The sequence below is a fragment of the Microcaecilia unicolor genome, chromosome 2, assembly GCF_901765095.1.
Source record: "Microcaecilia unicolor chromosome 2, aMicUni1.1, whole genome shotgun sequence".
Classification (NCBI taxonomy): domain Eukaryota; kingdom Metazoa; phylum Chordata; class Amphibia; order Gymnophiona; family Siphonopidae; genus Microcaecilia; species Microcaecilia unicolor.
Window position 1 is genome coordinate 537052203 of NC_044032.1, and position 24590 is coordinate 537076792.

Genomic DNA, 24590 nt, shown 5'->3' on the forward strand with positions numbered 1-24590 from the left:
AAAAACCCACCACAAACCCACTGTACCCACATCTAGGGGCCCCCCTTCATCCCTAAGGGCTATGGTAGTGGTGTACAGTTGTGGGGAGTGGGTTTTTTGGGGGGGGTGGGGGGCTCAGCACACAAGGTAAGGGAGCTAGGCACCTGGGAGCTTTTTCTGAAGTCCACTGCAGTGCCCTCTAGGGTGCCCGGTTAGTGTCCTGGCATGTGAGGGGGACCAGTGCACTACAAATGCTGGCTCCTCCCACGACCAAATGGCTTGGATTTGGTTGTTTCTGAGATGGGCGTCCTCGGTTTCCATTATCACCAAAAATGGGGGACAACCATCTCTAAGGTCGACCTAAATGTTGAGATTTGGGCGTCCCCGACCGTATTATCAAAACAAAAGATGGCCGCCCATCTTGTTTCGATAATACGGGTTTCCACGCCCCTTCGCGGGGACGTCCTGCGAGGGCCCCCTCAGGAAAACTTGGACGCCCCGTTCAATTATGCCCCTCCACATGACCCAGCATCTTACCTGACACTCTTATGACGTTTCCTGCCTTATAAGTCTTTTGATATAATAGTGGCAGGTTTGGATTGTTCCCATTGACATAGGGGAATGGTTCGAAGCTCTATGGCCTGGACCATGCTCTCTAATTTTACTACTGGACTTGTAGCATGATATGATGAATTTTCAGAGTTGATTTTGCTGGAGATAGATAGATAGATAGATAGATAGATAGATAGATAGATAGATAGATAGATAGATAAAAGCCTTAAAACCTTTCTCTCCCAAAAGACTGCTTCTTAACAATCCATAATGACTCTACCTCCTAATATCATCCATTATCCTTTCCTTAATGTTTTTAGTCTTATGCATTAATCCAATGGTCTCTGTTTCTCAAACCTCACACTAAAACTATTTGCTTTTGTCTCACCTAGAATGTAAACTGCACTGAGGAATCCTGGAAAGGGGATATCAGCAGTATACAAGAATTGATTTGAATTTGAATATATAAAAGTGTTTTGCAAAAACTTTGAATATAACTTGCTCAGAATCAGAAAGGAGATCTGGCCTCCATCCTCCTCCTTCAGACCATGAAAGCCTGGAACAAAAGAATTGTAAAATGGTCAACCAGTGTGTAACAAAAGCAGGCTGGGTGGATACAGGAGAATAAATCACCACCATTCTCCAAGAACAGGATCTGTATATTGATAGCAATCAAAGAGGCTGGATATAACAAAAGAAAGACCATCTATCTGAAACTCGCAATGTCCTTTTTAATCTTGTCAAGTACATTCTGGCGTGTGTACCACAGCACATGGTCATCCAGGAAGCATGTGACCAGCTAAACCAAGATTTCCAGGCCTCCATCTCCAAAACCAGATAGAACCAGTTTTCAACTATCCCTGAGTTTTGATTGGGTTAATACACCCCACATGATCATCTCTTATGGCCCAACAAGAATTATAAATATTGGACTCTCACTAATTTAAAGAAAGTTGCACATGAGGTCAGAGAGATGGTTAACATATAGATAGGAAAGAGAGTAAGAGAAGTTAGAAGGTAAGGTAACTAATATAAAGAAAGGTTAAATATTATCTCAGCTAGAGTAGGAGTGGATAAACATGTCCTGCAGCAGTATGTGCAGCCCATGCCACTCCTTGTGTGTGTGAGACTAACAAGTTAGTTACTTCTTCCATTAAAAGCCTGGTTGAAGAACCAAGCTTTCACCTGTTTCCTGAACTAGAGATAGTCTTGTGTTAAGCGCAGTCTTTCAGGCAGTGTATTCCAGAGTGTGGGGGCTACTCCAGAGAAGGCTCGCTTGCAGGTATCACATTGTTCAATGTCTTTTGGAGAGGGTGTGGTTAGTGGTAGTACTTGAGAGGATCTTAGTGTCCTTGGAGGTGTGTAGAGGATCATCCTGTTCTTCAGGTACTCAGGGGCATTTCCTTTAAGGGCCTTGATACACTGGATCCAAACGTTTAGGGCAGAAGGGGCCTATTATAGATGTGCAGTGGCCAGCATACAGGATTGTTTTCCCCTGAAGCAGCTACAAGCGAAACTGAGATTCCCTGTCGGGTGTTGTTGGACAAGATGAGCACTTTTTGATTTTTGGTGACATTTCTAGATAAGTAATGAACATACAGTGAATATGAATATGTTACTATACTCATACATATACAAGCTGTACCAGGCCATACTGCTTGTCCTTTTGTTTGCTTTCCTGTTGCCGCTAATGCAGTTTTTCATTCTGTTTGATTTTCTGTAATGAAGTGGAGTTTTTCTTTAGACCTATGATGGTTGTATATTACTGAAAACTCGCTTCGAAGTTACATCAGAGGGCGGGACTTGAGGGAAGGCCGGCCAACGACGAAGCGAGTTTTCTTCTCTCAGACGCGAGGCACCGGCACCGCCGCTTGGAGGTTTTTTTTAAATGCTGGGTCGGATCAGGTGAGGTGTGGGCGACAGAAGAGGGTCATTTGGCAGGTCAGGGAGGGGGGGGGTCAGACGGGAGATGTCTCAGGTGGCTGGAGGGAGGGGGAGCAGCAGGGGAATGAGGAGACTCGCGTTGCGGGACATGGGTGGAGCCTGGAGGGCAGACGAGCGTGGTCGGCAAGGCAGAGGCTTGCTTCGCTTTGCTTTAACTGCATATACTGCTTTTAGCCTGATTTAAAAGTTTATACCCTGCATTGCTTGCTTTAAATAGAAGGCTCTAATTTAAATGCTTTCAGCTCGATCTAAAAGTTTATACTCTGCACTGCTTGCTTTAAATAGAAGGCTTTAATTTAATTTAATTGCTTTTAGCTCGATTTAAAAGTTTATACTCTGCATTACTTGTTTTAAATATAAGGCTTTAAGTGCATGAACCGCTTTCAATTTGGATTTAAAAGTTTATACTATGCTCTACTCACTTGAATGCTAACCAGCTGAATGTATGCCACAGTGCCTAAACACAGATATGAATATCAGTAAAACACTCCTAACCATTCATTGTCTCACCCTACTCTTACACGCAAACACAACCCACAACCCAGATAACAACAACCCCATAACTCACAAATCACACAGCATTCACATACACACAATGCCCACCCTAAAGAACATCCATAATAACATACCCACAATACACCAACCTTACGCGCAACCTACCAACAAGTCACCAAACCAAAGACACAACAACCAACCAAAAGGAAAAATCTCCGAACATGACCACCACCAACAAAAAGAGGAAAACAACAACAACAACAAAGTCAACCACCGAAGAAACAGACATCTAATACAAATAAACACATCGAACCCCCCCCCCACAGACCCATATCGCTCAATCCAACTAGGATACATCAATGCAAGATCAGCAGTAAGCAACTCCTTAGATATACTAGACTGGATCACCACAGATAATTTAGACCTTCTATTTATTACAGAAACCTGGTTCCATAACCCCACAGACCCCGCCATCTTAGAAACATGCCCACCAGAATACAAAATCACCCACTGGACAAGAAGTGGAAAAAGAGGAGGCGGAATAGCCATAATTTACAAAACCGAATTCACCATCACAACCACGGGTGAATCTACCTCACCACAACTGGAAATTGCATCGACAAGAATTAATCACCCAAACCTAATAGGACACCTTAACGCAATCCTATTCTACAGACCACCAGGAAAATGGCAAGACTCCCAAACACAACTTATGGACTTCATCTCGAACACGTGTGTATCTGCCACAAACATCATTATAATAGGAGACATCAACCTACACCTTGAAGACGACACCTCAACAGGCACACAAGAATGCAAAGAATTCTTAAAACTCTGGGATTTGCACGCACCCAACACGCAACCAACACACGAGAAAGGACACACACTAGACATCATAACACACAAATTTGACCCGGATTCAGCTATCATACTCACTGACACAAGATGGACACCTACATTATGGTCAGACCACCACAAAGCAAATGTCTCTCTTCACTGGCAAAAAACACACACAAACACAATCAATAAACATGAGCGAACAACATACACCACGAGAGGAAAAATAGACCCCACAACATTCTGGCAACAGATATACCAGAATGAATGGTCAACCAATGCTAACACCATCCAATTCCTCCAAGAATGGGATGATTCATGTACAAAAACATTAGACAAAATCGCCCCAATCCAAACCAGAACATCACACAGAAAAAAATCCAACCCATGGTTCACCAAAGAGCTGAAAAAGCTTAAAACACAAGTCAGGAAACTAGAACGCGCATGGAACAAAAAACGAGATGAACAAACACTAAATGCCTGGAAACTACTTCGGAAGAAATACAAATATACCATAAAACAGACTAAAAGACTACACTACAAGACAATAATAGGACCAAACTACAAAGACACACATAAACTGTTCTACCTTGTGAACAAACTGTTAGACACCACACCAGTTACAAACAACAGCAAAGATATACCAGACGTTGACAACCTTGCGAAATACTTCAAGGAGAAAATTATACAATTACGACTCAAATACCTGCCAGCCCTATTGAATACGCAACACTCCTAGATTATCTAGACCCAGAAGACGGAATATACCCAGCAGACAGAACCTGGACCGAATTCGAACTACTATCAGAAGACCTCATCTCTGAAACACTTAAAAGATATGCCAAAGTCCACTGCAAACTTGGCATATGCCCAAATAACCTCATGAAATCAGCTCCTCAACAATTCATAATAGACCTAACGAACCACGTAAACTTCATGCTACAAAACGGACTTTTCCCAAAAGAAAAAGGAAAAATTCTACTCACCCCAATACCCAAAGACACAAAGAAAAGCGCAAGGGAAATAACCAATTACAGACCAGTAGCATCCATACCACTAATAACCAAAATAACCGAAGGAATGGTAACTAAACAGCTCACAAACTATCTAGACAAATACTCAATACTGCACGATGCCCAATCAGGATTCCGATCGAACCACAGTACAGAAACAGTATTAATTACCCTCATGACTAAATTTAAACAAATGATTGCAACCGGCAACAATATACTCCTCCTACAATTCGACATGTCAAGTGCCTTCGACATGGTTGACCATGGAATCCTATTACACATACTTGAATATTTTGGCATTGGAGGAAATGTCCTAAACTGGTTCAAGGGGTTCCTAACCCAGCGTTCATACCAAGTCACATCAAATTCAGCCACGTCTGCCGCATGGACACCTGAATGTGGAGTACCACAAGGATCACCTCTCTCACCAACCATCTTCAACCTAATGATGATCCCCTTGGCAAAACACCTATCAAACCATAACCTCAACCCATATATATACGTCGATGACGTAACAATGTACATCCCTTTCAAACAAGACATCAAAGAAATCTTCAACGACATCAACCAAAGTCTACACATCATGAATACCTGGGCAGATGCATTTCGTCTGAAACTAAATGCAGAAAAAACTCAGTGCCTGATACTTACCTCCCAATACAAAACGAATGAATTTACCGCTATAAATACACCAAAACTAAACCTTCCAGTCTCAGAAACGTTAAAAATCCTTGGAGTTACTATCGACCGCCACCTAACACTCGAAACCCATGCAAACAACACAACCAAAAAGATGTTCTACTGCATGTGGAAACTGAAAAGAATAAGACCATTCTTCCCAAGATCCGTCTTTCGCAGCCTAGTGCAATCCCTCGTATTCAGCCATCTGGATTACTGCAACTCACTGTACGCAGGCTGCAAAGAGCAAATCCTGAGGAAACTTCAAACAGCCCAGAACACAGCAGCCAGACTCATCTTCGGAAAACCAAAATATGAAAGTGCAAAACCCTTACGAGAGAAGCTACACTGGCTCCCACTCAAGGAACGCATTACTTTTAAAGTATGCACATTAGTCCACAAAATTATTCATGGCAAAGCCCCAGCCTACATGTCTGATTTAATCGACTTACCACCCAGAAACGCTAAAAGATCATCCCGAACTTTCCTCAACCTCCACTTCCCTAACTGCAAGGGCCTGAAATACAAGGCGCTGCACGCGTCAACCTTTTCTTACATGAGCACGCAGTTCTGGAACACACTGCCACGCAACCTGAAAACTACCTACGAACAAACCACCTTCTGCAAATTATTGAAGACACATCTTTTTAATAAAATCTACGGAAAGAACCAAAACACATAAAGTCCACACTCACTGTTCAGTAATACATCAATACATCCACTTATGAATTCTCACCCCCCGAAATCTTACCACACTCATACCTTTACTCACAGAAAAATGTATATCATATGTTGTTTTTGTTTTTTTACTATTATATATTGCCCTTTAGCTTCCCGTTGTTTCCTTCCAATGTTTCACTGTTCTTTTCCATTGCTATATTCCTTAAAGATACTTTGATTTTGTCTCGTATAACTCTTCACAATGTAATCCATAACCGAATTGTAACAAATTGCACTTCCATCACTCATAATGTATTGTAAGCCACACTGAGCCCGCAAAAAGGTGGAAAATGTGGGATACAAATGCAATAAATAAATAAAATAAATAAATATTGGGCCAAACCTCACAGGCCACCAGAAAAGGAAACATATCCAGAAAAGTGATATTTTTGTAAGTCCTCTCTGAACCCAATCATCATGCCAGGCAGCTGCAAACCATGATTCCTGGCAATAGATCTCGAATCCAATCCCTCCCGCTGCATCCGTATATAGTTCAACATCCATGTTAGATATCTCCTCCCCTTGAATGGGCAACCTCCCATTAGAAACTTGCAGAAAACCCAGCCACTTATGTCGCACACCAGTCAGCTCCCTAATAAAATGATGTGCTTCCACACACCAGCCAACTGTCAACAGCCTGGAAAAAGCCCTACCCATCGGGGTCACCCTGCAAGCAAACTACCAATTAATGATGAATGGTATGAAGGGTAGCCTTCTTGGCCTTCAGCACCAGAGTATTCAAATCCATAAGCTGATCTACTTTTCCTTGGACAACCTTGTCACCATGGCAATGGAATCAATTTTGATAGCCAGAAATGTAAGCACTGAAGTCAGGCTCTCCGTCTTACCTTCTGCAAGTGGAACTCCAAATAACCGTGAAACGTCCATGAAAGAATCCAAAAGGTCACCGCAGTCACTACGGTCAGGTGGGCCACAAAAAGGAAGTCATATAATGGTGGATCAAATTATCTTTTCCACTGCACTAGGCCGTAACCCAGTGCAGGAAGGTGCAAAACAACTCAAAATAAGCACAAGAGATTGTGCAACCTATAGGTAAACACATCAAAATAACCCACCCCTCCCGGTTAAACTGAAAACTAATGAAAAGCAGCTCAGATGTATAGGCAAAAGGTGGAAGAATGATTCTTTGTCCACCTTTGCCATGAGAGCACCCCTGCTGAACCTGAGCACTTGGCACAGTTCACAATCAAAAGAAGCGTACCACACCATGCACAGTTCCTGTGGAATGCCATCATTAAACAAAGATCCAGCTGAGTAAGAAAAATTATGAGTCAAGCAGTATTTTACTGGCTCTTTCTTAGGTGTTATCACCAAAGGGGACAACTTTAATGTCTGAAAAGGTCCCAAAATCTTTGGCTTTACCAAAAGAAAATCCTGCCAAACAAATCTTATTGACTTCTTTGACTGGGTGACCAAAGAACTGGATGAAGGACATGTGCTAGATGTAATCTACTTGGATTTCAGCAAAGCCTTTGATACGGTCCCCCACATAAGACTCATGAATAAGCTGAGAGGGCTGAACTTAGGACCAAAAGTGGTGAACTGGATAGAAAATTGGTTGACCGACAGGTGGCAGAGGTTGGTGGTAAATGGAATCTGCTCAGAGGAAAGGAAGGTGAGCAGTGGAGTTCCTCAGGAGTCGGCGCTGGGACTGATTCTGTTTAATATATTTGTGAGAGATATTGCTGAAAGGTTGAAAGGAAAAGTTTGCCTTTTTGCGGATGGCATGAAGATAGCTACTAGAGTGGATACACTTGAGGAAGTAGAAACAATGAGAAGGGATCTCCAAATGTTAGAAGACTGGTCGAGGGTCTGACAATTGAAATTTTATACCAAGAAGTGCAGAGTGATACCAGATAGGAGGGGAGAGATTAGTAAGCTCAACTCAGGAGAAAGACCTTGGGGTGGTGGTGTCCGAGGATCTGAAGGTTAAGAAACAATGTGACAAGGCGGCAGCCATGGCCAGAAGGATGCTGGACTGCATAGAGAGGGGTATAACCAGCAGAAGAAAGGACGTGTTGATGCCCCTCTACAAGTTGTTGGTGAGGCCCCACTTGGAATATTGTGTTCAGTTTTGGAGGCCGTATCTTGCTAAAGATGTAAAAAGACTGGAAGCGATGCAAAGAAAAGCTACAAAAATGGTATGGGATTTGCATTGCAAATCATACGAGAGACTTGCTGACCTGAACATGTATACCTTGGAGGAAAGGAGAAACAGGGGTGACATGATACAGATGTTCAAGTATTTGAAAGGTATTAACCTTTTCCAGAAACGGGAAGGCAGAACTAGAGAACATGAATTGAGGTTGGGGGGGGGGGGGCAGACTCAGGAAGTATTTTTTCATGGAGAGGGTGCTGGGTACATAGAATGCCCTCCTGCGGGAGGTGGTGGAGATGAAAACGGTAATGGAATTCAAACATGCGTGGGATAAACACAAAGGAATCCTGTTTAGAAGGAATGGATCCACAGAATCTTAGTAGAGATTGGGTGGCAACACCAGTAATTGGGAAGCAAAACTAATGCTGGGCAGACTTCTGTGGTCTGTGCCCTGATCGTGACTGAATAGATATGGATGGGCCGGAGTGTAAATTTTAAGGGGCTTCGACGTTAGCTTCAGAACTTTTAGTACAAGAACAGTGCTGGGCAGACTTCTATGGTCTGTGCCCAGAGAATGGCAAGGACAAATCAAACTCGGGTATACATATAAAGTATCTCTTATGATGCAAAATGAGTTTATATTGTTGGGCAGACTGGATGGATCGTACAGGTCTTTATCTGCTGTCAGCTACTAATCTGCCCCATGATAATCTCCTCCTGCAGCTTCCTATGTACTATTTCCTTAAACGGAAGGCAAATTAATACAAAGGGGTCATGGACTTGATATACCGCCTTTCTGTGGTACAACCAAAGCAGTGTACATATTCTATACAATTTAAATTTTGTACCAAGGCAATGGAAGGTTAAGCGATTTGCTCAGAGTCACAAGGAGCTGCAGTGGGAATTGAATGCAGTATCCCAGGATCTTAGCCCACTGCAATGACCATTAGGCTACTCCTCCACTCCACAAGATGTGTTCTGAACCTTGCTTTTAAAAGGAATGATAAAACCCTCTTGAAAACCCTGTTCCAGCTGCTCTGCCACTACACCGTCTCTGTACAATCTCAACCAAGGTCTTATAGCATCAGTCCACACTGGAGTAGGAGACTTAGAAAAAAAACAAGCTATTTTCCGGGTGGCATTGGGCCGCTGGTTCCCTTCTTGAGGCACTTGACTATAGCTGTCCCGTGCCACATTGAGCACAGGCATGACATAATTTACAGTCAGGAAGTGGACAGGCCTTATGGAACCTCCAGCAGATGTCTGTTCCTCCGCAGGAGCTCCCATGGTGGCAGTAGCGTAAAAAGCTAGTACTCACTCCCGATGCGCCTTTTCCACCCACGGCCACCGCAGTGGAAGCAGGCCTAGGTGCAATATGGGTAAACCCCAGATGTATATCTTGTGTGCCCAAGCATATGAAGATTTTCCTCCATTTTGTCATGAATGGCTTCATCATAATTTAACCAAACCCAGCTCCAGAAATGTTGGTAAGCATCTAACACTGTTTGCATAAGCTAGCAAAAGACCATACTGGTCTCCTGTCTTGTTACCCAACACTAGTCAAACCAGAAGGAGCGCACCCAGTTGATAATGTTCCATGGAACCTTTCTAGTCTTATCCAAGGTACCCTCATGCTTAGACCTTTTCTTATCCTTCTTCTTAAGCTTAAATATGTCAAGACAGGTACATCTCCCAATCCTTCTATACAGCGCGTGTTATACTTTTTCCCACAACTCCAAAAGGGCCACTAATATTGACTCCCCTACCCCTCCCTCATCTATACCCTGAACCTTCTTAGGAGCAGAACACCCATCACCAGAGGAATAGAAAGAAGATGAACTAGAAGATGAAGAAAAGGAGGGAGGAAGAATCCCTATGTCAGCTGTTCTTCCCTTTTCTTTTTCTTCACTGCTCCTGTAGACTTGGAACCCTGTTACATCATTACCAGAAGCTGACACTCCACCACCAGATGCTCCGGCTCCTGCCAAAGAAGCAGTGCCATCACCAGCAGCTGCCACTCTTGATCCTGCAGCCATTGGAACCATAGTCTCCTCCAAGCCTGAGTCCAGTGCAGCCTCTAAGCCGCTTGTACGGGCTAATGGTGGTTGCACAGTGTCTACTGGTGCAGGTGTTCTGGCCTCCCCACTTATTGATGGCCTTTGATCCAATCTGCCCCTAGGCCCGTCCTCCATCTGCTGGGTCCTGTAGAGAAAGAAGAGAAAAGCCAGCAGCAACCAGACCTGAAGTCTCAAGCAAGGGCCCAGAATGCATGCAATCTGTATTTGGATAAGCATCACTCCTTACACCCACAGCAGAAACAGGGAAAACAGGCCATAAGGCCATGCAACACTCTAACAAGGAGAGAAACTCATGCACTGCTGCCACCAACCCAGCCCCTACTCAGAACCCCATGATCCAGCCGCACAGCCCAGAAGGCATCACACCTCAATCCCCTAAACCTAGTCCAGAAAACCCCATGGGAAAGCACCATCTGACGCCGCAGTCCACAGTCCCACCTCAGGCCCAACAGTAGGGGCCTAGCACACACCTTCGACCCGCAGGGATGGGCTGCCTGTGTTCTTAATGGCAGGGGACTCAGGCCTAAATGATGTTACCGCTGGGCCATCTATCAAACTCCTCCCCCAGCAGGAACGCACACACATGAAGGAAACGCCAAATGGCCCCATGAAGAAGCAATTACAGGAGCCAATAGGGTTGTCACCAGTCCCTTCTCTTTCCCACCATGGGCCTTTTTACTCCACTAACCCTCCTGCACCTCAGGTGCTTCTAAAGCAAGTGCTGAGAGGGCCACAGCCTTGGACCTGCACATAGGAAGAGGAGACCCCCCTCCCCATACCAACCTGATCCAGGCTGAGGTCATTGTCTAAGGAGTCCCTGGCCTGCACAGACACCTCTTCGCCAAAGTTGCTGGCACAGGCCCCTAAAGGTGAGTCACCAGAAGGCTATTCAAAGCTGCTCTAAGGCCACCTCCAAGGTACAGGAGAAAGCCTTGCTACATGGAAGTGGCCTGATTAAGCTAGTCCCCAGGATCACCTCTCAGCTAGCCCCCAATCCCTGTGGGAATATTTAAAATGAATTGCTGCTGGCTAATCCCCCACTAGGGTCTCTGCCCCCACCTTCTAACGTCCTCGACCCTGCTCCTATTCCCTCTAGTGTTTGCCTCTCAAAGTTTCTCCTTCTCCCAAGTCCCCTTGTGACTGTGGCCACACGACCCACTGTCTAGACCAAAGTTAAGCTCGTCCATCGAGACAAGCTCTTGAACTTAACTTCTTGAAACAAGTTAAAGTTCATTAGGTTGTGACAGCACACTTGAGCTTTACACAAATTGGAGTTCAGCTGCATAATCCTATTTCCAGCCCATCATGACCCAATCGGGCTGTGTAGTATGTTACTAATGGACATTGTAACTGGAGCATACATTCCTCACAAGAATCATAGCGACTTCAATTTGAATTACATTGAAACAGCTATTTTCTACAGTTATTGCATAATAAAACTACAAAACACAGTTTTCATGATGTACACATTCTTAAAAAAATACAGCAATAGAAGAAAAATCTGTACTGAGAGACTGTTTCTAACTCAGAAATAGCATATTGTATATATATATATGCAGAAAAGAAGCAACATGATCCTTTTGACTGTCAGACTAGTTATCATTCAGCTGTATCTTCTAATTGTCCAGATGTGAGACAGAAGATTGCTTATTCAGGTGTTTCCTCCATTGTAGTTCCCATCCTTCGTTCCAGCTTCAAGTTTCTTTATTATTTGCTATACCGCCCATCAGTCTGACTGAGTAGTTTACACATACATACAATTTAGGAAAGCATTAAGAATTCTATTAGGATAGGAAAGGTGATAGTGACAAAGCTATAAGACAGCAATGCAAGAGTGCCATCCAGGACCCCCCCCCCCCCCCCCCCCCCCCCACAACACCAGCAACCCCAGCCTTACCAAAGAGGGAGAGAGTGCTCAGGAAAATGCATCCTCAAATTGTAGGGTCTTTAGCTCCTTTTACTCTTGTAGATCTGTATTGGAGGTCTCCTGGATGGTCCTCAAAGCTGATTAAGCATGATTATTTCCTTCCCAACTTGCCCAGCTAGGCATCACAAAGGCAGGTCTCTCTGAATTTCAACTAAGACTGGCTTCTAGGTGTCATCAAGGTAGGGATGCTTCAGAGATAGCATTCATGCTCATGGGAGGGAAGGAGGCTCAGTCACATTGGATGACACCTAGAAGCCAGTCTTAGTTGAAATTCAGAGAGAGCTGCCTTTTTGAGCAGAAACCTGACTGAAATATCAGAGCTAGGTCTCCCACACAGAGGTGCACAGAACTACCACCAGCTTGGGGATCACTTATTCAGTACAATTTAGAAAGCTCAGCATTTCTCAGTCACTACTACCAGCCTAGGGATCACCTGTTTTGTAGAATTTAGAAAGCTCAGTCTGCACTACCATGGGTTTTAAAGGACTTGAGCATGTAAACCGTTTTGCATGCTCAAGTATGTGTATGCATGTAGAGACACAGACATCATAAGCACATATGTATGCAATATTCCCCTCATTCTGTAATTGGCACTTAAATTTTTAGAATACTAGCACTTACACGGGTAAGCATACACATGCGTATAAATGCTCAGTGTTATTCTATAAATGATGCATGCAACCTAGCGCATAAATGCAAGGGGGTATTCACAGGGGAGGAGCATGGTAGGGGTGTGAGTATAACCATCACTTATATGCATAACTCACAGAATGCTGTAAATTGTGTGCCAAAGTGACACATTTAGGTGCATGCATTTATGCCCGCTATTGGCATGGTGTAAGTTTGCATATCTAAATGTAGGCATGTTGATGCCAATTTACACTAGTATTCAATAACAGAATCCTGGTACCAAGATACCATTGTAGAATTAGTGCTCAGCGTGCTGCATCTAGGCATCTAAATTGTGGCACTAGTCATAGAACTGCCCCCACACATAGGCATTCCCAAAGGCACAGAATAAGTGGAGTGGGGTAAATCTGGCAATTATACATAGGTGGATATGCACCAAGTTCTAAGTGCGGTTTTTTTCCGTGCTGATTTTTAGGCACCATTTATAGAATCTAGTCCTGTGTGCTCATGTCTGTTCCCTTCACATGTGTTTTGCTTAGCAAGCTTCATCTCTCTATATAATAATTGGTCAATTTGTGTCCCTGGATGGCTGGCTGGGTTTGTAACCACATGCAAATGAGCTACTACGTAACTGGCTCACCTCCAGCCTTCCCTTCCCTCTCAGTGTCCCGCCCTTGCGGAATTAATTACGTCAGAGGAGGGCGGGGTACTGAGAGGGAAGGAAAGGGAATGCTGGACGCGAGCCGAGCTGAGCCTGCCGCTTTCACTGGCACTGCTGCGACTTCAGGTAAAATAAAACTTTTAAAGGAAGGGTAGCAGGAAGGAAAGGAGGGCTGTTGTGGGAGAAGAGGATGGGCAGGTGAGGGCTGGGGTTGGACTGGAACTCGGGTGCTTAAAAGGGGGGCAGGTGGGGGTTGGGGCGAGTCACTGGACATGGATGGATTGGAGGGGAGGGCAGAGGAGAATCGCTGGACATGGATTGGAGGGGAGGGAAGGGGAGAATCACTGGTCGGAGGGGAGAGACGAGAAATCGCTTAGATGATAGCCTTCCTAGGGCCCATTTCATTTTTGGAGAAACAGGCTTTTTTTGCTTGTCTATGTATAGGTTGTATTATGTTATTTTATTAATTTATACAGTAGAATTCTAAGCAATAAAATATATTGATTTTGTATTTCCTGAAGTCGCCGCTTCTGTGTGACATCTGCCTTTCACAAAATGGTCATTTACATAGGAAAACCTTGTGATCATAAACATACATGAATAACATTGTAGCATAGCAAATAACAGTAGATAAACCAATATGTCCAGTTATTCTAAACTCTGTTGTGAAGGATATAGCCCCACAGCTGGCTGCAAATGTTTACCCACTTATGATAAAATCAGGTTCTTCAGTATATTCTGCTTATTACTAGTCACAATTATTATTTTTTTAAATTTATTTTGCAGATAGATCATGCTCTTACAGGTTATGTCACCTATTATAGCTCCAAGATTGATTTTCAATTAAATCTTTCCTCATCAAGTGCCAAGTCTTACAGATTAATGACCTAAGGTTGGCAAACCTTACTAGTTCATGAAATATTATTGATGTTTATGTAATATTAGAAAAAATAATATATACATAGATCTTAGTATCTTGCTAGGTCTTGGTTTCACAGTAGTAAGGCACACAGAAGTTTTGCATTACAGAATCTCGAGCACATACTGATTAGGATTACCATCCTATCCTATTACCACTTAATGCATCAAGAAGAATGGAAACAGAGGAACCAGCTTAATGACAGAGCAAGAGTATTACGTCAGACAAGAGACATTTTAAACTTCTGAGCTCAGTGCCTATTGTTCTGACGAGAGGCAGGGCTTGCAGACCAAAGGAAGGAAGTAAAGTCAGACATCACTGAACACACAATAACGTACAGTTAACACAAAAGCACATGTGTTCCAGACTTCAGAAGGAATGCTAGTCCGTGCCCCTTGTTTAGACCTGTCACTTCCATGTCATCCTTCTGTACAGCAGTAGATGGGAACGAGGGGGGTGGGGGTGGAATTGCCTAGCCAGCCATTATTGACCAGCCATGGCATCTCAGCTTTAGATCATCTCTGGAAATCATGTTTGCTAGAAAGCTGGATCAGATTCCAATTAACAGGAAGCCTAGAAGTCAAAAAGAAGTTAACCAACTAATCCTAGAAACTGATGTTTGATTTATAAAATTCTGCTTGCAGGAAGAAGGGTTTTCTTTATTCAGAAAGAAGCTGAAGGGTCCAGACACCCTCATCACAGAACACAGTCCCATAAATATACACCGCTGTGTTTTCTAACAGTTCAGATAATGCATATTTCCTCAGGCGGAAAGAGGTTGATATTTATTGCAGCCCGCAGGTTAGCCCAGAAGAGTCCATGTTTACTCTTCTCCTTTGGCCACTCTAAGTACGTTCTCTTTGCCATAAGAGCTTTCAGCTTATAATATTTAGAAGGAATGAGGTACTGTGGGATGGGTTCTAGTAAAATGAGGATCAAGCTATCAGAGTTTTCAGTGAATAGTCTGTGATGGGCAAAGTAAAGTTCATAATGGCACCACTCACTCTGGATGAAATTGGGAGACAAAACAAAGATGGATTTGTAGCTTTTCTCAATGCAGTTAATGATATTTTCAATGATGCTTCTTCCTGGAACAAAGTTCCTCTCATGCTGACAGATCTGTATAGACCCATCTCCTTTTTCTAAGTTGGGTATTAGATCATTTTTTACCCAAGATGCATCATGCTGGCTATAGGAGATGAAAGCATGATAGACCAGTTCTTATGCAGTGCTGGAGGATTTCTGTTTGTCGCATTAATCCTATTTTTTGTTTTTGTCCATTGCCACATCATTTCAAATACCATGGTAAATCCAAAAATTTACATAAACCAAAAACACTGATTACAACTGCTACAATTATAATGAAAATTACAACAAGCAAGATACTAGTGTTACACGATATCTCAGTCAAATGGAAATCCTTGAGCTGGGTTCCCTTAACACTTTCCGGATATTGACATCTGTAAGATTCTGGCCAACCAGTTATATCACCAGCTGACTGTTTTTCCTGACTAATGAAGTCTCTAATATCACAATCGCACTGAAATGGATTGTTTCCTGCATTAATTGCCCTAACATTCTTACACTTTTGGAGGAAATCAGAAGATGGGGACTGAATTGTGTTCATTTCTACACCCAGAACTGCAAGGCTAGGAAAATAACTACAGTCAGGAAGATTAGTTAGCCTATTAGATGCAAGGTTGAGTTCTTTTAAAACGTTTAATTTGGTTATTCCGGCAGGGAGGGTTAATATCTGGTTATTGTGCAGATCAAGAGTTTCAACATTCACAGGTAAACATTTAAAAACAGACTCATCCACTTCAGCAGAGGATAGGTTCAGTGTGACAATACTTTCAGACCAGTAGCAGCCATCTCCATCTTCATACTGTATAGGATTCTGACTAACATCCAAATTTCTCAAAGACTTCATCTGAGCAGTCATGGCACCTACTTTAGAAAGTTTGTCTAGTTTATTCTGCTGTAACACAAAGGTTTCCAGTGATAACAAGGTGCCACATCCTTGAAAAATGTCATCTGTTAGCTCATTACTTGAAAAATCTAAATAGGTAAAGCTGCTGTTTTTGGAAGGGCAAAGCATAAACACAATGTTTGCATCATTAATTGTCATTCTGGGTATCATCATTTCAGAAAATAAAGAATACACATCATTTTGGGTCAAACTCAAAAATCTCTATATGAACATGTTTACTGTAAACGCTTTCATTAATGTATTTGAGTAATCAAATTGGGCTTTTTGAATAAAAGACCAGAGGAAGAGTTCAGACACAATAAAATACTCAACTGAGGAATGCCAAACAGCCTGAATTACAGCAACAAGGTCATTCCAACTCAACAACACATTGTCGAGAATTAGAGTGCTCACGATCGAATGCTTGTCAACAACACCTGAGAAGGATCTCCAAAACATTGGATCATTTAGTAAAAATAAAATATTTGATAGACCTAATGTTTTTGACGTTTTGAATGCATCATACATAACTACACGGGGGTCTGTATACATAATCGTATAATAATGTTCTCTATGTCTCATTGGTAAAACAATGTGGAGCTTTTCTGTATTTAACATTTGCAGACTGCCTGGTTCATACGACGAAAGATTCTCTACAGTCAGGACAACAGTGTGTAGCTGCAAAGTCCCCATTTCCTTCAAAGCAAATTTCGTTATCTCTTCAGCACTCAGACCCAAAAACTGCAGCTGCAACATATTGCCAAATTCTTTGCACATAGACAAATTTCTGAAAGAATTGAATGAGAGATCCAAATGTCCAAGACCTTCAGGAAAAGTGCCAGCAATATTCCATAAGTGATTTCTGGATAAATCCAAATATTCTAAATCCTTATTGAATTTAAGAACTTCTGTGTCAAGCTCACTGATGTTATTGTGAGAGATGTTTAAAACTTTTAGTTTGGATAAAGGACTAAAGTCAGATGTCAGCAGAACAGATATCTCATTGTAAGATAAATCCAACACAGTTGTCAGTGAGGGAAGAGATTTTGGTACATTGAGCAGATTTTTGTGCGAGTAGTTTGCTGTAAGTTCATTTGCTGCAAACAGCTGGTTATTGCTACAAAGTGCAAAGCTGAGAGCATAGCACAAAATGAAGATATATATAACAGGACCTCCCATTATCTCTGCATACAATAGATACAGACTCTGTGAAGAGGTCAGTGGTTGTTTTCCAGTATCTCTTGGTTAATGTCAGTTCCTTCCAATTCTGACCTAGAAAAACAAATACATACATTTATTTATTTTCCAGATTTATATCCCGCTCAATCTAAAAGGCTTGGCGGGTTACAGTAAAAAATATATATATAATTAACATGCACAATAAACACAATCACAAACAAAATAAATTAAAATAATTTATAACAAGTCAGTAAAAATAAACAAGAACCTTCTGCAATCAAAATCATCCTCTAAACTGGGCATCATTTCATCATACCATATGACTGTCACAAGAAGATTGTTTTAAGTTCTTTCTTAAATGAATTCAAGACTGTCATTTTATGAATATATAAGGGTAAATTGTTCCACAGCTTAGGACCTATCACTTTAAACATAAATATTCTATAAACTTACAGACAAATTGTATGAAAAGAAGGAACTTGCAGCAACATATTATCAGCTGAGCGTAAAGCTCTAGCTGGTTGATAAATCCTCAAATTAGCAACAATTATGGGAGAAATGACATTATTCAATGCCTTAAAAACTAAGCACAAAACTTTTAATGTTATTCTTTGTTCAACTGGCAACCAATGAAAGGATTTTAAGATAGAGTTAATATGAACATACCGTGAAGTTCCAGTCAAAACCCTGGTTGTAGCATTCTGTGCAGTTTGTAAAACTTTGAGATAACTTTTAGGCAACCCTATCAATAGACTATTGTAGGAATCAAAACAGGGAAAAATGACACTGAACAATAAACCAAAAATTAGAGGGATATAAAAAAAATCACATGCTTCAATTATTATTTTCTTCCACGCAACTAATAATCACTGGAACTGTTAATATCATTTATTGTTCCATCGATTAACAATTCTTTAGGCACTGAAGAAAAGCTAGTAATAGTCTGTATCCAGTCTGCTAAATGCCTACAGTAGTAACTTGTGATTCCTCCATGATCTGCTGTGATGAAAATTCTGTGTGAATGTGTTTATATTATGGGTTTCTTTCACACAGTTCCCTTACTTAATGTTCTCTTACCACCCACACTGGGTTTGCCAAAATCACCTTGTAAATGGCCCCAGCTAACATCTAATGAATCACTAAGGGGGTCTTTTACTAAGGCACGCTCACGTTTTTAGCGTGCGCTAAAATTGGGCACACGCTAAATGTTAGAGATGCCCATAGGAATGCACTGGTGTCTCTAATGTTTAGCCTGCGCTAAAAATGTGAGCGTGCCTTAGTAAAAGACCCCCTAAGAGCTGAGAAAGCAATGTAATGAATGCTATATTTCTTCATCTTTCTCTAAATCATATTTCAAGTTAAAAAAAATATATATTTCACTGAATTTTAAGAGAGGCTGAAGAGTGGGTGTAAAGAAGAGGAGCTGGGATTTATTGGGAACTAGGAACCTATCTGGATGGATAAAAGACTTTTTAATAACAGAAACCAAAAGCAAAAGGCCATTACTAGACCTGGTACTTAGAAATGGGGAACATGAAGGAATGGAATGGAATGGCTTCCTTAGGGGAAAGTCTTGATAGCGTAGGGTTCTTCAGCTTGGAGAAGTGATGACTAGGAGGGGAAATGAATCATGTTTACAGAGTCATGAGTTGTTTGGGCAAAAAGAAAAATCATTTTGAACTGCGCTTTATCCCACTTGATGGCAACTCTACCCCTGAGCCACAATGTGGCGCCCTTGTTGAGAGGTCGAGCTGCACAGAAAGGACTTCTCTTTATCATCAACCCTAGCCCTCCACTCCTGCCTCTGAGAATGAGTAGTATACCATAGGTGTTCCCAGCAGTTTGATGACGGAGGGCAAGGGAGGACTGATAGTGATCTGGGCTCCCGGGCAATGGGTCATGGCCCCACTCCCCCCCCTCCCCCCCCAGCTAAAAGGTGGCATTTTGGCATATATGTGTGGTTGCATCAGGCATATTTTTAAGTAATGCAAAACCCTACGAATGTCATCAGGACCTACGTATAGAGCAAATCTACCATACTGTAATAGCACTAACTTCCACAAGTCACACAACAAAGACCTACCTAGGAAAAGACAGCACCACAAACTGCAGTGGGCAGTAGAACATCAATAAACCTATTGGAAACTAACTAAGCTTGATTAGTACAGATCAATCCTATATAGACATTCAATGCTAACAGAATACCCGGTCTCTTTCACAAACAGAGAAGACAGGTAGACCCTCACCAAGTATAGAATAAATAACTACAAACCAAAAACAGAAATATGTAGACAAAAATTAAACTGAACCCCCAAGAAGCCAGACTCTACATACAATGCAAAACCAGAGAAACAGTGATACATGTCCCCCTGTACTGTGCAAAATATAGAGACAACAGATGTAAAATTCAAAAACTGATATATTCCAATATTATATTACTAATTAGCAATTTTTAAAAATGTAAAATAAGGTGATACATTATATTGGTCTAACTTAAAACATTTTGATTAGCCTTCAGAGGCCAAAACTTCTTTCCTCAGATAAGGGTAGTATACGGCTGTTAAGGTATACCACCTTGACCTGAGGAAGGAGGTTTTGGTCCCTAAAAGCTAGTCAAAATATATTGTCGGTCCAATAAATTGTATCATCTTATTTTCCATTTGTTGTTTTATTTTTATTTATTATCTTTTAGAGTGGACTAATATGTTTACCACATTACTTCATCCTAAATAAAAAAAAATAAAATTATTTTTTCTACCTTTGTTGTCTGGGCATTTAATTTTTCTAATAGCATTGGTCTCAGTCTCTGGTTTTTGCTTTCCTCTGTCTTCTCTTAACTCTCTCAAAAGGGTTTCCTGTCTGTTTGTCATTTTCCTTTTACCTCCTGTCTTATTCACTTCCTCCAATGCATTCATCTCCCATACTGATCCTTTTCTTTCAGTTTTCTTCCAATTATTTTTCTGGCTCTCTGACCAGATTTTATTCATTTTTACTATCTAATTTCCCTCTACAGCTTTCCATCTCTTTCACTAATGCCAGCCAAACCAACCTATCTCCAGCCCTGCCCCCAAGCTCTCCAATTGCTGATACTATGCTGAGCAAAATATTGATGGAGCCATAGTCCCTCTGGCCCACTCTATTCTGCTACTGTTATGGTATAAGCCAATTGTCAGAATTATTTTATCAATATAAAAAGACAGCTTTTAAAAGATGTACCTTCTTTCCCCTTTTCCTTGGGAATTTCTGGTAGTAGGACTAGTTAATTACAAAGACATTTAAGAGACCAAAAGGGTACTGTGCTTCAAAGAGAAATAAAACTCTCTCTGCCCTCCCACCTAAAAAGACTGAACAAAAGCTTGATCACCTGGACGCTCATCAGGACATCTCTGAAAACCAAAGACCCAAGAGACAGAAAGTCTGGAGAAGCCATTGAAGACAAAGAACTCAGAGGAAAAGCATAAACAGGACATTTGCTTGTCAAAGGTATACCTGCCCCTCCCATCAGCTTTCAGACATCTGCAGAAAGAAGGACTTATAATGTGGTCATGTGAACAGACTACATTAACCATAATGCCCTGCAAAATATCCAGGACATGCACACACCATGCTTCTCTGCTAACATTATAAAAGGCCTGGAAACAGCCCAGCTCGCTCTCTTGGAACCTGCCTCCTCTTGGGACCTGCTGCTCTCTTTGGGGTCTCCTGATGCCTTGCTCCTGAACATGTGCTCATCAATCAGCTGGACCACAGCATGCTTGTAACAAGGACTTGTAAGTTAACCTACCTGCTACTTTGTTCTATTTTATGCACAAATTCTCTGTTCTAAGATCCTTTTAAAAACCTACCTTTCGTGTGCAATTGTATATTAAATCAACCTTTTTGAAGCTAAAAATACGGTCTCTTTGTGTTCTGAGTATATGGTATCTTTTATATATACTTAATTTATTTAATTTATTGCAATTATCACCTTTGGTGATTGGTGGAGAAATTAATATCCTAAAACTTATAAATACAGCACCTGCTCTTAAATTATAAACAGTAGCGAGTGCTCTAGAGCTCTTTCCACCAAGATAAATCATTTCTTATAACACTACTATCCATCCAGAATCTCCTCCCCCCTTTTATCCAGCATACCACTCCTTCAATCCAGAATCTCTCCTCTTTCTTTCTTTCTCTTTCCATCCAGCATCTCCCCTCTCTACCCCCCTCCAATCCAGAATCCCTAATTTTTCTCATTCCCTTACATCCAGCATCTCTTCTTTCTTCTTCCCTATATACTCCCCTAGCCCCTGTCATCTTCTTCTGCTTTCCATCTACCTACCTCAGCTGCTGATCCTACCTGGGATCGGGAACAGCAATGAAAAGAAACACGCCCTGAGCCATGCTCTCTATGCACTCCCTGGCTGCTCTTCCAGTTCCATTCCTCTGAAACAGGAAGTGATGTCATCAGGCAGAACCAGCATCGCTGGCAGGGTCGCACATAGAGAAGTGCTTTTTTTCTTTTCATTGCCACTGCTGCTGCTGTCACATGGGGCAGAGGTGGTGACCCCCTACTATTCTGGACCATTGGGCACTGCCCAGTTGCCTGAATGGTCATTCTGCCTCAGACTGAGGGTGATGCTGAGGTTCCTGGAGACTACATTCAACTGCCCAGTTGCCCAAATGGTCATTCTGCCCCAGACTGAGGGTTCCTGGAGACCACATTCAACTTGCCGGATGCGTATTGGAAAGTTCCATCTGCAGAATTGGAAAGAAGTAGAGAGATCGTTGATGCCTTTCAAAGTGCTCTGCTCAGACAAATGGTGACAGAACCCACAAGGGAAGAAGTGACACTGAATCTGGTGCTCACAAATGGGGGGAAGTGTGTCTAATGTCTGAGTGAAACAGTCTGGTTTGATAGAACAGCTAAAGTGGAGGACAGCCACTCAAAACTCCTGGATTTCAAACAGGCTGACTTTTGTAAAATGGGGGAATACCTGAAAAAAGAGCTGATGGGCCGGGAGGACATACAAGAAGTGGAAAGGCACTGGTCTAGGCTGAAAGGAACTACAAATATGGCTACTGACCTTTATGTAATGAGAGTAAATAAAAGCAAGAGAAAAAGGAAACCAATATGGTTCTCCAAGCAAGTGGCTGAGAAAATAAAGGCTAAAGAGTTGGCGTTTATGAAACATAGAAAAACTCAAGAACAGGAACACGGAGAGGAATACCGAATGAAACTGAAAGAAGCCAAGAGAGAGAGATGTATGGCATAAGTGCAAACGGAAAAGTAAATAGCTAGAAATGTAAAGAGGGGCAATAATTTTTTTCAAGTACATTAGTGAAAGGAGGAAGACTAAAACTGGAATTATGAAACTGAAAAATGCTGTGAACCACTATCTGGATAATGATGAGAAAAAAGCAAATGTGCTAAACAAAAACTGCTGCTCTGTGTTCACGGAAGAAAATTCTGGAGATATGATACAGACATTTAAATACTTGGCCTGCTAGCCAGGTGCCTACTCAAGACTGTTATTAAGCCAGAGAAACTGTTGCATCTGAGGTTCCTGGCCTGTGAGATAACAGGTCCCAGGGCTCAGGTGAATAAAACATTAACTTTCACAATTATACACCTTGTCTGGCCGCGTTATTATTATTTATTTTTATTTATTAGGATTTATTTACCGCCTTTTTGAAGGAATTCACTCAAGGCGGTGTACAGTAAGAATAGATCAAACATGAGCAACAGACAATTACAGCAGTGAAATTATTCAAAAACAATACAAAGTATGGCATGGTATACTAACAATGTCAACACAATATGTAATAGAACATTATAATTGATAGTGAAGGGTAAAGCAAAAATGTGACATATAGAAGGGTAAGAAAGTAGGACGAGTTAGAAAGTAAGGTGATTGATTTAAAGAAAGTTGCCCATGAGGTCAGAGAAATGGTTAAATATTATCTCAGCTAGGGTATGAGTGGATAAACATGTCCTGCTGCAGTATATGCAGCCTGAATCACTCCTTGTGTGTGTGAGTGAAACTAACGAGTTAGTTACTTCTTCCAGTAAAGGCCTGGTTGAAGAGCCAAGCTTTCACCTGCTTCCTGACGTAGAGATAGTCTTGTGTTAAGCGCACTTTCAGGCAGTGCATTCTAGAGTGTGGGGGCTACTCCGGAGAAGGCTTGCTTGCAAGTATCACATCGTGTAATGTCTTTTGGAGAGGGTGTGGTTAGTGAAAGTCCTTGGGAGGACCTTAGTGTCCTTAGCAGTATGTGGAGGATCATCCTATTTTTCAGGTACTCAGGGCCATTTCCTTTCAGGGCCTTGAAGATCAGACATAGAGTTTTAAATTTAGTCCTGTATTGTACTGGTAGCCAATGAAGTTTTTGAAAAAATGGTGTGATATGGTCACATCACTTGCAACTTTCTATGAGTCTTGCTGCTGCTTTCTGTATCAACTGGAGCTGGTGCAGGCCCTTTGTAGTCAGACCATTGTATAGTGCATTGCAGTAATCCAGTTTTGATGTTATCGTTGCATGTACAACTGGGATAAGATTTACCTTCTCGATGTAAGGAGAGAGGCAGCATAGTTGTCACAAACAGTAGAAGCAGCTCTTGAAGGTTGCTTGGATTTGGGGAATCAGTGTAAGTGTTGAATCTAACTGTATTCCAAGGTTCCTGACCTGTGATTTGAGGGGGAGTTCATACTTCCCAAAAGGGATTTTGATGTCAGGTATGTATCCACTTGTGATAGGGACCCTGAGAAGCTTGGTTTTACTTGGGTTCAGGCAAAGTTTATTGTGTTTAGCCCATTCTTGAATTGATGTTAGACAGGTAATCAGTTTATTCAAGGCTGTAGGTAAGCCAGGTTCAATGGGTATGAGTAGCTGCACATCATCCGCATAGA

At 41.8% G+C, this 24590-nt stretch overlaps 1 protein-coding gene across 1 annotated transcript in view; it reads right to left on the reverse strand.

The window, feature by feature from the left end:
- Positions 1-15190: 15190 nt before the first annotated feature.
- LOC115461472 (toll-like receptor 1) overlaps positions 15191-24590 on the reverse strand; it is a 50919-nt gene continuing 41519 nt past the window's right edge. Inside the window, 3 exon segments of the mRNA XM_030191295.1 lie at positions 15191-15769; positions 15772-15849; positions 15852-17793. Of these exon segments, the coding sequence (XP_030047155.1) occupies positions 15297-15769; positions 15772-15849; positions 15852-17700 (2400 nt within the window). The 5' untranslated portion in view covers positions 17701-17793 and the 3' untranslated portion in view covers positions 15191-15296.